A 15,025-nucleotide genomic window follows, 5' to 3' on the forward strand; every position below is an offset into this window, starting at 1 on the left:
GTTTTTAATACTCTAGCACCCTCCCTCACATGGATAAAAACACAGCCTTGTGTAATGTGATTTTTTAAATGTTGTGGCGGTATGCGTCTGCATGTGTTATGTGTGTGTGTGTATGTAGTGTATGTGAATGTGTGCGTGCAGGTTTTGTGTGGGAGTGTCAACGTAGTGTGTGTGAGTAGTTGTGTATATGGCGTGTATACACTGAGTGTACAAAACATTAAGGACACCTGCTCTTTCCATGACAGACTGACCAGGTGAATCCAGGTGAAAGCTATGATCCCTTATTGATGTCACTTGTTAAATCCACTTCAATCAATGTAGATGAAGGAGAGGAGACAGGTTAAAGAAGGATTTTTAAGCCTTGAGACAACTGAAATATGGATTGTGTATGTGTGCCAAGAAAAAAGATTGAAGTGCTGTTTATCTGTGTTTTCCCATTAAACAGATTCCCATGTGTATATCAAGAATGGTCTAACACCCATAGGACATCCAGCCAACTTGGCAGAACTGTGGGAAGCATTGCAGTCAACATGGGCCAGCATCCATGTCGAATGCTTCGCCACCTTGTAGAGTCCATGCCCCAACAAATTGAGGCTGTGGATGAACAGGGAGTACAGGAGGGGACTAAGCACACAACCGCGAGGGGTCCCCGTTTTGAGGGTCAGCATAGCGAAGGTGTTGTTGCCTATCCTCACCACCTGGGGCCGGTCCGTCAGGAAGTCCAGGATCCAGTTGCAGAGGGAGGGTTTAATTTCAGGGTCCCTAGCTTGGTGATGAGCTTGGATGGAACTATGGTGTGGAATGCTGAGCTGTAGTCTGTGAACAGCATTCTCACATTTATTCACCCTATTGTCCAGGTGGGAGAGGGCAGTGTGAAATGCATCTGAGATTGTGGCATCTGTTGGAGCAGTGTGCGAATTGGAGTGGGTCTAGGGTGTCTGGGATGATGGTGTTGATGTGTGTCATGACCAGCCTTTCAAAGCACTTCATAATTACAAATGTGAGGGCTACAGGGCGATAGTCAATTAGGCAGGTTACCTTGGAGCTCTTGGGAACAGGAACAATGGTGGTCAGCTTGAAACATGTTGCAATTACAGACTGGGACAAGGAGAGATTGAAATTGTATAAGAAGACACTTGCCAGAGGAATCACTACAAAGATACAAGCATCCTTCCTAACTCAGTTGCCAGAGAGGAAGGAAACTGCTAAGCATTTCCCCATGAGGTTAATGGTTAAAACAGTTATAGAGTTTATTGACTGTGATAGGAGAAAACTGAGGATGAATCAACAACATTGTAGTTGCTCCACAATACTAACCTAAATGACAGTGAAAGAAGGATGCATGTACAGAATAAAAATATTCCAAAACATGCATCCTGTCTGCAATAAGACACTAAACTAAAATATGTTTGGGGAAAATCCAACACAACACATCACTGAGTACCACTTTTCATATATGTTGGTGGCTACAACATGTTATGGGTATGCTTGTCATCGGCAAAGACTAATTCGTTTTTTAGGATAAAAATAAATGGAATGAGAGATAAGCACAGGCAAAATCCTAGAGGAAAAACTGGTTCAGTCTGCTTTCCAGACAAATTCACCTTTCAGCCAGACAATAACATAGAACATAAGGCCAAAATATACACTGGAGTAGCTTACCAAGACAACATTGAATGTTCCTGAGTGGCCTAGTTACAGTTCTGACTTAAATTGGCTTGAAAATCTATGGCAAAACTTGAAAATGGATGTCTAGGAATGATCAACAACCAACTTGACAGAGCTTGAAGAATTTTTTAAAGAATAATGTGCAAATATTGTACAATCCAGGTGTGCAAAAGCTCTTAGACTTACCCAGGAAGACTCACAGCTGTCATCGCAGCCAATGGTGATTTTTATGTATTGACTCGGGGGTGTGAATACTTACAGTATGTAAATTAGATATTTCTGTATTTCATTTTCAATAAATTTGCAAACATTTCTAAAAACATGTTTTCACTTTGTCATTATGGGGTATTATGTGTAGGGTGAGAAAGGGTGAGAAAAATAAAATAATTTAATCCATTTTGAATTCAGGCTGTAACAACAAAATGAAATAAGTCAAGGGGAATGAAGTCAAGGGGAATGAATATTTTCTGAAGGCACTTGACCTGTTATGACTGTCCCCTTCTCCTTATACAATACAGTTCAATTTTGTCATTTAGCAGATGCTCTTATCCAGAGCAACTTACAGGAGAAGTTAGGGTTAAGTGCCTTGCTCAAGGGAACATTGACAGATTTTTCAGCTAGTCGGCTCAGGGATTTGAACCAGTGACCTTTCGGTTACTGGCCCAACGCTCTTAACTGCTAGGCTACCTGCCACGGTAAAATAAGCTAGGTTAGGTTAATTTAATTTTCCCTAATTAAAAGTCTCTTGGTGAATTCTAAATATATCATCCTCAACTGCTCCCCAACAGGACATTGGCTGAGGGATTAGCCATAGTTTGGATTCTTTCATTTTTTAATGTATTAAACAATGTCTGCAGATTAGCCTGACAATTCAGAACACATCAAATATTGAAAATTGCATTAAATTATCCCAACATTATTATAGTTCCCCTGCCTGCACCCCCTGAATTCATTATATAATGAATTAAAGTGGTATTACCCAAGTATCCCTTTAATTTTCCATCTAGAAAGGACCTGCGCTAGAAAATGGAATTGAAACTGCATAATGCAATCGGCTATAAATGAAATACTTGGGACCGGACTATAATAGCAATAGCCTCCACAAAGGGCAACTAAGGTCCTGTGCCTACATGGGTTGAGAAATAGTGGAGGTGTATGGTTACTTTTGTATACAATTTCAAGGTTTGCTGACATGGTTGATGCTTTAGAACACTTTCTGTTCAAGCTTGAATGGGTTTTACTTACAACCTGAAAGTCACAAAAGTTTGCACCTGCACCATTTAGCTCAGTTAGCACAATTAGGGTTAAGAAATTAGGGTTAAGTGACTTGCTCAAGAGAACATTGACAGATTGTTCAGCTAGTCGGCTCAGGGATTCGAACCAGCGACATTTCGGTTACTGGCCCAACGCTCTAAACTGCTAAGCTACCTGCCACGGCAAAAAAAGCTAGGTTAGGTTAATGAGCATAAGAAATTGAGGGACACTAGTGTCTGCCAATCATTATGATTATGCAGTAAATTCCCATTTATGAATATGAGCACATTTGGATATTTTGTATTGTCTCTGATTTTACAGTTTGGATTATAGTATCGCACTTCAAACAATCAACCATTATTTATATTGGTAAAAGCAATTAAAAAACCAAGAGGGAGGTGTATACGTGAGGATTCGGTTGACAACCACTTGCTATATATCTAGGCCACGTGATACTATAAGGAGAATTATTAGGAAATAACTTGAAGGATTTATAGGCATATAATTCAGTGTAAGTACAGTATATTAGAATAACAATTAATAGAATATTTCACTTTTCATGTTTTAAATCAGGGTTCTCCATGGATTACGAGATGAACAGCATGGACATCTGGTCTGAGCTACCTTTAATTTTTCCAAGTAAATATTTGTCTCTTATGCATGTCCTTATGTATTTCATTGGTTGTTTCGTAAAGTCCTTTGCTCATATACCACTGACCCAAGACGTGGACATTTTGACTATGCAAGAATGATGTATTGTTATGTACTATTATCTTTCATCCTCTTCAGTAATTGGGATCATAATATCCAGAAAAGCCGTTTTATTCAACAATCTCAAACCCAAGACTGAAAGACTGTACTCCAGCCTTTCTTGAACCATACCAAACTCTGCAAAAATAAATAGTATACTGATTAATCTCATTGGATTATTTACGTTGCCTTCAACATGATTGAGCTGAAGAAATGAAATTAAAATGTGTGTTCAATGGGATTTTCTAGGAAAGTCCTGTTATGTTAGTTGAAAAACCACTATGGTAATAAGGAATGACTAATTCTCCCAAAGTCGATTAAATGTAATCTCATCCAATGGTGCTCTGTCCCCATGAAATACAGCAGGTTGTGGATTTTGCTGAGGTTATGTGTATTTAGAATAACCAATAAGAGCTGGATTAGACAACTGTTTGGTACTTTATAAGGAGATTAATAAGGGGTTTTCTTATTATTTCAGGGTGTACTGCTCGCAGGGCTTAACTATGTGCATGGAAAACAAACCATTAGAGAAACATAAATGGTCAAATAGGCTATACACTGGAGGTCTCTCTGATAACATAATATCTAGTATTGAGTCATCCTAGTTTTAACTGTCAACACACAAAGCAGTGTCAACCTGCTGTTTTGATGTACTGGGGCTCAAGTGTTTCATAGAAGAGACTATGATGCTATAATTGTGAAAAGAGGGGAATTTGGCTAACCCGTTTCTATCCACAATTGAGGGAAGCAAAGTCTGTGCATTGAGATATTTATTTGACAATATTTCTCTCAATCATCCTCTGTGTTGAGCTTATTGGTTTTACTGTATTTGGAATTTGAAAGGAAAGAGTGAAATTCTTAGAATTCAGCCCTCTAGAGATCAAGTGGGCCATCCTTAAAATATAACAATATACACATGCTTTGCACTGTGCATTCTCTACTACTACAACTACTACTATAGTCTATTCTAGTGTTACTAGTACTACTACTCCAACAACTACTTGATATTTAGAACCTTGAGAAAACACTACCATTACTTTTTACTTATATTCATACTGCTACTGGTGATCACAATAACTTGTAAGCAATTTAGTAGCAATGTAGTAGTAGTAGTGGTAGTGGTGGTAGTAGTAGTAGTGGTAGTGGTAGTAGTAGTAGTAGTGGTAGTGGTAGTAGTAGTAGTGGTAGTAGTAGTAGTGGTAGTAGTAGTATTGGTAGTAGTAGTGGTAGTAGTAGTAGTAGTGGTAGTAGTAGTAGTAGTAGTAGTGGTAGTAGTCGTGGTAGTAGTAGTAGTAGTAGTAGTAGTAGTAGTAGTAGTAGTGGTAGTGGTAGTAGTAGTAGTAGTAGTAGTAGTAGTAGTGGTAGTAGTAGTAGAAGTAGTGGTAGTAGTAGTGGTAGTGGTAGTAGTAGTAGTAGTAGTGGTAGTAGTAGTAGTGGTAGTAGTAGTAGTAGTAGTGGTAGTAGTAGTGGTAGTAGTAGTAGTAGTGGTAGTAGTAGTAGTAGTAGTAATAGTAGTAGTAGTGGTAGTAGTAGTAGCAGTAGTAGTGGTAGTAGTAGTAGTAGTGGTAGTAGTAGTAGTGGTAGTAGTAGTAGTAGTAGTGGTAGTAGTAGTGGTAGTAGTAGTAGTAGTGGTAGTAGTAGTAGTAGTAGTAATAGTAGTAGTAGTAGTAGTAGTAGTAGTGGTAGTAGTAGTAGCAGTAGTAGTGGTAGTAGTAGTAGTAGTAGTGGTGGTAGTAGTGGTAGTAGTGTTAGTAGTAGTAGTAGTAGTGGTAGTGTTAGTAGTAGTAGTAGTAGTAGTAGTAGTAGTGGTAGTAGGCCTAGTAGTGGTAGTAGTAGTTGTTCACAAGTGGTTAAAAGATACCATATAGAACTAAGGGGGCAAAGACCTTCCTTGAGATTCCAAGATCATAACCATGATGTGAGCAGAAGCAGGTCAGAGGGGCTCTTTCCTCAACACATAGACAGTTCTGTCTCGCTTAACAACTTAGTTGGATTCGTCATCTTTCCATTGGAAGTGCTCCTTAACGATCTGACGTAATTGTTCTAAATGTCATTTGTATGTAAATCTATGGGCTGATTAGGATACACTCAACATACTTTTGTTGTTATTATCATTATTATTAAAATGTTTGCTCTTATGAGGAGAAAGATTACAGAACCATTAAGCATGTTGTCTGACCCACTGACTGACGAAATGCTATTAGGGGTTCAAAGATTAAATTACATACAGTACCAGTCAAAGGTTTGGACACACCTACACATTCCAAGGTTTTTCTTTCTTTCTTTACTATTTTCTACATTGTAGAATAATAGTGAAGACATCAAAACTATGAAATAACACATATGGGATCATGTTAAACAAATACAAATATATATTATATTTGAGATTCTTCAAAGTAGCCACCCTTTGCCTCGATGACAGCTTTGCTCACTCTTGGCATTCTCTCAACCAGCTTCATGAGGTAGTCACCTGGAATGCATTTCAATTAACAGGTATGCCTTGTTAAAAGTTACTTCGTGGAATTTCTTTCCTTCTTAATGCATTTGAGCCAATCAGTTGTGTTGTGACAAGGTGGGGTTGGTATACAGAATATAGCCCTATTAGGTAAAATACCAAGTCCATATTATGGCAAGAACAGCTCAAATAAGCAGTCCATCAGTCCATACATTATGAGTCCATCATTACATTAAGACATGAAGGTCAGTCAATCCAGAAAATTTCAAGAACTTTGAAAGTTTCTTCAAGTGCAGTCGCAAAAACCATCAAGTGCTATGATGAAACTGGCTCTCATGAGGACCGCCACAGGAGAGGAAGACAGAGTTACCTCTGCTGCAGAGGAAAAGTTAATTAGGATTACCAGCCTCAGAAATTGCAGGCCAAATAAATGCCTCACAGACAAGTCTCAACATCAACTGTTCAGTGGAGACTGCGTGAATCAGGCCTTCATGGTCAAATTGCGACAAAGAAACCACTACTAAAGAAACCAATAATAAGATGAGACTTTCTTGGGCCAAGAAACATGAGCAAATTACATTAGACCGGTGGAAATCTGTCTTTTGGTCTGATGCGTCCAAATTTCTGATTTTTGGTTCCAACCGCTGTGTCTTTGTGAGATGCAGAGTAGGTGAACGGAGGATCTCCACATGTGTGGTTCCCACCGTGAAGCATGGAAGAGGAGGTGTGATGGTACTTTGCTGGTGACACTCAGTGATTTATTTAGAATTCAAGGCACACTTAACTAGCATGGCTACCACAGCATTCTGCAGCGATACGCTAGCCCATCTGATTTGCGCTTAGTGGAACTATCATTTGTTTTCAACAGGACAATGACCCAACACACCTCCAGGTTGATATTTGACCAAGAAAAAGAGTTGATGGAGTGCTGCATCAGATGACCTGGCCTCCACAATCACCCGACTTCAACCCAATTGAGATGATTTGGAATGAGTTGGAACACAGAGTGAAGGAAAAGCAGCCAACAAGTGCTCAGCATATGTGGGAACTCCTTCAAGACTGCTGGAAAAACATTCCAGGTGAAGCTGGTTGAGAGAATGCCAAGAGTGCGCAAAGCTGTCATCAAGGCAATGGGTGGCTACTTTGAAGAATCTCAAATATATTTTGATTTGTGGTTACTACATGATTCAATATGTGTTATTTCATAGCTTTGATGTCTTCAATCTTATTATACAATGTGGAAAATAGTAAAAATAAAGAAAAACCTTTGAATGAGTAGGTGTGCCCAAACTTTTGACTGGTACTGTATATGGACCACAAAGTGATGAAACTGCTATTTCTCTACCTCGTGGAGAGTATAAATGCTTTACACTGGAGAAAGCTCAGAAAAACAACCTGCAGGAGAGACAGATAAAAATAATTATTTTTTGTTTTTTTTATAATTTTCTTCTAATGTAAAAGTTGAATATCAGTTGGCATAAATCCTGACATCATGCAACACAATTAATTTTTGAATTTTCATCTTATGCACCATTTTATATCCTTTGAATAGCTATGACAAATTGAGCCTGAAGCAGCCTGCAAACCGCCACTTAACAAATTAATTGTGTTAAACAATGCGCGCAGTAGGTCGCTGATTCAGAGGATCCAGGGGGTGTGGTCTTTTGTGCAGAAACTGTTGATGGGCATATGTAATGACTGGTAGAAATACAATAGATCTACTCATGTGTGTATCCATTTGGAGAGAGAGGGGCCCAGTCCCTCCTCCAATAGCAGCAAGTGTGCAACAGTTTGACGGTAGGGTTGCTCACACTAACCCCCATTCAGCCCTTATTGATCTTTGATAACAGAGAAAGGCCTCTGGGTCAGTCGGTCCTTCAGAACCTTGTGACCTAGATACACACACACACACAACTGGGCATATGGTCTTTTCAAAGCGTCCTCTGCATCTGCAGACAATTTGCATAAGGGCCTCTAATTGAATATCTACAAAACCATCACCAACCTCCTTTCATATTCCCAAGACCCCTAAATGTCAGTCATTTATTTACTTATATATGTATGAGTGTGTGTACACTAGCGCACTCTCACTCCTTTGTGAGTGAGACGTGTGGGTGGGTGTGTGGGCGGGTACGTTAAGAGCGTTGCATGTGTGTGTGTGTGTGTGCATGGGAAAGCACACCAAAAGAAAACAGATTGGCCCATATATCAAGACTAATGATCGTTAATTGAGGTAATGAATAGAGAGTAGCAAGAGGGGCCTATTGCCACAGGCTAGTAAACGTTAACAAAACTATTGATTGTTGGAGAGGGAGGTGAAGTGCTTCTGACACGAGCTTGCCAGAGGCAGACCAGCTGGTGCCATATTGTCAACAAGGACAATGAGAATGTAATTGGCTTCTGTATCTCTCTTTGAAAAAAGGGTGGGAAACGTTGGGTAAAGGAAAAATGTTAGGCTTTTGAACTGTCCGGTTGAGTTAAGATCCCTTATTACAGATTTTAGTAACACCCTGTGTCTTCATATAATTATTTTTAGATGATTCATTTTGGGATATTGGGTAAAAGCAAATTAGTATTACTTTGATTTAAATGTTTTTTTTTACACTTACATTTATTAACAATGTTGAAAAATATAAACATGAATATTGAAAACATAAAAGGTTTGATTTGGGCAATTTTGTCAATATATTGTTGAGTATAATTCCAGAAGAAAGAGCATAAACTCAGTCCTCCGGACCCCAAGGGGTGCATGTATAGTTTTTTGCCCTAACACTACACAGCTGATTCAAATGATGATGCTGCTGCTTAGTTTATTATTTGAATCAGCTGTGTAGTGCTAGGGCACAAACCAAAACGTGCACCCCTTGGGGTCCCGAGGACTGAGTGGGAAACACCGCTCTACGGGCATATCAAAGTTCCAGAGTGGGATCTCTGCTACTTTTAGAGTTATGATCCAATTTGTAAGCATTAGAAACAGAGTGAATGTGAAAATGGATTCAAAATGGCTGCCACTCTGCTGGTGATTTGCAGGATGTGCAATGATACAAGTAAAAGGAGAGCTGTGATTGGTTATATTGCCTACAATGCCAATTTCTCTGTATCATATGGGCACTAACTTTAAAACAAGCAGAGATCTCATTCTGGAACTTTGATATGCCCGTAGAGTAGATTATCTTCAACAGTATATTGAAAAATGTGCCTTTTTTATTGCATAAAACACATTTGTATACTTCCGGAAACAGGAAGTATACAAACGTCTCAAACTCCATATAGAAAACAGTAGTATTTTTTATTAGTGAATATACATACATTCACATGTATGAATATGACATTTTACCATTAGCATAACTACATTTAAGAGGAAAATGTGTTTTCTTTACCCTTATTATAGTTTAGGAAACCGAGTAGTACATTTTCCTATAATAAACAAAAGTCATCAAGAATATTTTCAATTATACATCTACAAATATCTTGCAAGAATCTCTTCACATGCAGACAATGCCAAAATAAATGCCAAACTGTTTCTGGATGCTCAGTAGGCAAGTCAGTTAATTACGAATTCTTATTTACAATGACGGCCAACACCAGCCAAACCCGGAAGACGTTGGGCCAATTGTGCGCCGCCCTATGGGACTCCCAATCACAGCCGGTTGTGAAACAGCCTGGAATCAAACCAGAGTGTCTGTAGTGATGCCTCAAGCACTGAGATGCAGTGCCTTAGACCACTGCGTCACTTGGGAGCGCTGGGTAATGTGAATGTGTTTTTTTTTAGTTTCTTCAAGTAATTTCTTTGCAGGGTTATACTTATGGATAATTCTGAAAGAGACCTGTTTGACCATCTTATTAACAAGCAAGTATTTGTGTGCTAATGACCAAACCCTTTTCCAACAGACAAAAGTAGTCCAGTAAATTGGGACTAAGGAATAGATATGACATCCCTTTGAAATAAAGAACTTATAGATATGTTATTGTTCTGAGGGAGCAAGGAAAAACAAATTGTTCCTACTGGAGAGACTCAACTGGACTAAGCAAGGGTCTCGAGAAGGTGAGGGCTGGTTACACTTTTAAACAGCATGGGAGTTCCGGATGGAATAGGATCAAAGACTATTTATTTAAACTTTTTATAATGAACAATTCTAATTTACAATGACGGCCTACCCTGGCCAAACCCTAAACCAGATGACACTGGGCCAATTGTGCGCTTATGGGACTCCTAATTAAGGCCGGTTGTGATACAGCCTGGAATCAATCCAGGGTCTGTAGTAGTGACGCCTCTACCACTGAGATGCAGTGCCTTAGACCACTGCACCACTCGGGAGCCCCTGACTATGGCGAACTGTCTAGCTAACAGGGATTTTGTAAAGAGATACAAATTCTTAGTGATTGAGTAACAACCCTTATGCATTATACATTTGTTTTACCAGTAAGATATCATTATAATCAAATCAGTTCTTAAAAAACAAAGACTTCTTTCTATAAGAAATATACTTATTGTTCTAAATGAAATACCTCTGCGAGAATTTGTTTAATTTTCATTACCACGCTAAGAACACCTGTCTGCAGATCATTTTGTAGGAATCTTATCAATATTACAGTTACAAAACGAATAAAATTGAAGCTACCAAAACGGGAGAAGATATGCAGCGTTCAAAACAAATTGAAACTCAAAAATCGGACTACTCTGTGTTCAAAAGAACTGCGAACTCTGAGAAAAAAACGAGTTCCGACTGGGAAAAATCGTTTTGAACAGTTATCCAAGTAACTGAAATTCTGGCATCTTTATAGAACTCCGTCTTTTCGACATGAAGATCACTGATGTCATGATTTGATCTCGTTTTTTTCAGAGTCCGCCGTTGTCTTAAAAACACCAGGGAGCTCTTTGTTTTTTTCTTCCCACATCATCACCACACACTGACATAATTAAACAGACACTCTTGTGTTTTCAATACAACTGGGGTTCCCGAGTTCCCGAGAGATTTCCGAGTTGTTTTGAACGCGGTATCGGGGGTTGGTTTGAGGCAGCGATGATAGAGAAAGGATAGAGCGATATTAGAGAAAGAATAGGGCAGAACCTGTTCTCTTTTTGTTTTTTAAAAATCCATTCCATTGGCCCTAAGGTGCAAACTGCTTTCCGATGAGACAAATTAAGTGTGCCTGATGTTTTTCTGTCTTCTGCTTTTTCAAACTTTACTTTTGGGCAAAACGGTGGCAGTATGAACAAGGTGGAGGACAACCTTTTAAGGCACATAGTTTTCAAAACAAATTTAACCTTGGATGGAGTTTTTATACATATTTAAGCCAGTGTGTCCATGATGTGTGAAATTGATTTTGTTAACATACTAGCTATTGTTTTTCGGTTGCTTTTATAAAAGTGATTAATTTATCATGCTAGGTATGGTTCTAGTTGACGCAACTATTTTCATATGAGCGTCAATGCTCTCCTGGCTTCGGGGAGAACAACTTCTACTTGATTTGAAAATGTAGCTTTTGTTGCAATGGGTGAAACATACTAATGAATTTTGAATACAATGTAAGTTGCTCTTTTTGAGAGTAAATGAACTGTGTACATAGACAAATCTGTTCATAAATCTGGCCAGCATGGAAGCACATTTTGCAAAGCATAGAAAGGCAAGCTTATTAATATTCAGACGTGCAACAGTCCAGCATCATTGTATGAGTATTTCACACCGTGCAACAGTTTAAATATATTTGGCGTGGTTTTATAACAGTAAAAAAAAATAAAGGATAGGGCAGTGGAGGAACTTACCACGCCTCACCCAGCAGACTGTCGACCAATTGCGTTCACGTTCTCATGCTGCGTCACGCGGTTGCTAAATTAATCGTCAAGCAATCCTTCTCAAAGTCAGGGTATGAGTCAAGAAACCTGCCTACTTTCCTCGAAAGTACGTAATGTCACGATTCCAAAAGCGATACAATATTAGAGAAATTAATTCTCCCACATCCGGGAAAATGTTTAATGGTGTGGTTCTGTTAACTAAATTCATGTTAAGTTTTTTTGATAGATCTCCTTGTCCCATAATTTACCAGAATGCACCGCGCATGAGCAACGCACACTATGAGCGTTCATAAAATTCCAATAGTTTCCCCTTCTCCTCAAAATTCTCTGGTTGAGTTTCGTGCACCAAGCTAATTATTTGACATATCGTGAGTATTAGTCAAGCCATCGTCCGAAATAGGAATATCGAACATGCAACTGGAATCAGAGTAAGTAACTACTTATGATCCACGCATAGGTATGTATCCATCTTTTGTTTTGTAAGTTGTCAGTTACGCCAGTTACAGTAGCTTGCTAGCTGCGAATACATTTTCTGACATCTCTCACAGCCCTAAAATACAGTGACAGTTAGCCTGCCACTATTCTAGGTACATACGAATTCATACTAGCAATGCAAAAGTGAGAAACCCACCACATGTCTTGTCTTACAGAAGTCACAGGTCAAGAGAAACTTAGCCTTTGATAATGACTCTCTGTTCCATTACACATTGTGTGTCATTGTTGGACAAAGGCATCTTCTGTATGGCTTTAGGAAGTTTTTGTTAAAATTCCCGACGCTTTGTCTGAACACTAACATGGAAGCATAAGGACCTTATCCTTCATATCAGTGAGGAAACGTATTCAAAACGTTATATTAATTCAAACATTGATAAGATGTTCTCACACGGCAATATCTCCATGTTACAGCGCTTGTTTACGGAAGACAAAGCGACCACCTGTGCTAATTACCTTTATAAACTGTGTGGTTCGAGCCCTGAATGCTGATTGGCTGACAGCCGTATACCACTGGTATGACAGAACATGTATTTTTACTGCCCAAATTACGTTGGCACCTCAGTGGTTTGTGGTATATGGCCAACAAACCACGGCTAAGTCCAGGCATGCCGTGATGCGTTGTGCCTAAGAACCCCCCCACACACACACACTTGTGTTATGTCATGACATACCTGGATCACCTATTGCAATGTGCCTTTTTGTTATGTAAATCGAGTGTTAAGTGATATGAGGAGGAGACTGGAGTGTCACTAACACTTGATATACTTAACAAAAGGCACAGGTAAGTCATGACGTAGCACAAGTAGATGGGGCGGGCTTTCCTCATTTGTTGTCTATGTCTGTTTCATTTATAGGAGGAACACCAGAAATGACAGCCTTTAGTTCTGTATGGAACTGCAGAATGTGCCTTACATACACCAGTCACCATGAGGTTACCGAAAATCAGTGTTTTTGTCTTCTTGGGCTGCCAGGTGGCTTACCTGATGTTTGTTAAGCACCACTATGATGGTGTAAGGCCAGCCATCTCTAAAATACCACCTCACTTCCACTCCAGATTGGGCTTGTCGGGCAGCCTAAACAGACCAACCTCCTCAGAAGTGGTCAGCGGACGTTTCCAGTATGGCGTTATGTTTGATGCTGGGAGCACAGGGACAAGGATCCATGTCTTCAAGTTTCAACTAGAGGACAATGGTACGGTACATGTGATAACAAATATTACACCCCTTGCCTGGGAGAGGTAGAAAATAATATAGAATGTTTACTTCCATACCTCTCAACCCGAAAATGTATATAGGCTCTATTCCATCCATTCATGGACTTGTTTGGGTTTGTTTGGGTGCATGTACATAGAATAAGCTGCATCTGCAAATGTAGTTTACCAGACGGAATCAATTAAATGTAGCTTTTTGCATTGTTTTTAGCATTTGTCAGCCATGTGAGGCAGCAAAAAGTGTTAATTACAGATTTGAATTCATGTGAGAAGGCTTTCAGGCTTAATTTGTATTATGTGATGTTGCCATTACAAAATGCACGAATTCATTACTCCATTTAGAGCCTCATATTAGGCTTACGATGCCTCCTATCAGGAATCCTAAAAATAAAAATAATAGTTTCTGTAAAGCTTTGCCAAATGGCTTAGTTATCGCATTATTTCAACATTAAGATAAATCACATAAGTGCTGTTTTGGCGTTATTGTTAAATCTATGATTGTTTTGCTAATAGTTTCCAAGCACCTGCTGTTTGTTGAAATAGCCTTAATCGTTTTGCAGAGACATGTCAGTAGGTAATAAGCATCACAGAAGAAATGTATAAATTCTGACAAGATGGAACAAGTCACTTGTTCAGGCAGTGTTATGTAGGCTACTGTATAATAGCACGCAGCTTGCCATGGATCTCTGCCTTTGGTAACTATTAGCATTAGTTAAATCTACATTACCACCCTACAATTCCCTTTAAATTGTGAATTAAATAAGTAGATTTCTGCAGTGGGCTTTATACAACTCTTTTGTTGTTTTTGTGGGTTTTTTTCTCCCACAGAGGCTCCTAAATTGGCACATGAAACATTCAGAGCAATAAAACCAGGTATATCTGCATATGCTGATGATCCAGAAAAGGGAATCAACTTCATGTACATTGCAATCAGAAAGTTTTCAGACCCCTTTTTCCACATTTTGTTACATTACAGCCTTATTCTAAAATGGATTAAATTAACATCTTTCCTCAATCCACACACAATACCCCATAATAACAAATTGAAAACGGGTTTATAATTTTTTATACCTTATTTACATAAGTATACAGACCCTTTGCTATGAGACTTAAAATTGAGCACAGGTGCATGCTGTTTTCATTGATCATCCTTGATGTTTCTACAACTTGATTAGAGTCCATGTGTGGTAAATTAATTGGACATGATTTGGAAAGGCACACACCGGTCTATATAAGGTCCCACAGTTGACAGTGCATGTCGGGGCAAAAACCAAGCCATGAGGTCGAAGGAATTGTCTGTAGAGCTCCGAGACAGGAATGTGTCGAGGCACAGATCTGGGGATGGGTAACAAAACATTTCTGCAGCATTGAAGTTCCCAAGAACACAGTGGCCTCC

At 39.1% G+C, this 15,025-nt stretch overlaps 1 protein-coding gene across 1 annotated transcript in view; it reads left to right on the plus strand.

Moving 5' to 3' along the window:
• The first annotated feature begins 12,176 nt into the window (after nt 1-12,176).
• The window catches only part of LOC110532586 (ectonucleoside triphosphate diphosphohydrolase 6-like), a 30,938-nt gene continuing 28,089 nt past the window's right edge, over nt 12,177-15,025 (plus strand). Inside the window, exons 1-3 of the mRNA XM_036989805.1 lie at nt 12,177-12,381; nt 13,274-13,610; nt 14,458-14,555. Of these exons, the coding sequence (XP_036845700.1) occupies nt 13,346-13,610; nt 14,458-14,555 (363 nt within the window). The 5' untranslated portion in view covers nt 12,177-12,381; nt 13,274-13,345. The remainder of the gene's footprint in view (nt 12,382-13,273; nt 13,611-14,457; nt 14,556-15,025) is intronic.

This window comes from Oncorhynchus mykiss, chromosome 1, assembly GCF_013265735.2.
Source record: "Oncorhynchus mykiss isolate Arlee chromosome 1, USDA_OmykA_1.1, whole genome shotgun sequence".
NCBI lineage: Eukaryota > Metazoa > Chordata > Actinopteri > Salmoniformes > Salmonidae > Oncorhynchus > Oncorhynchus mykiss.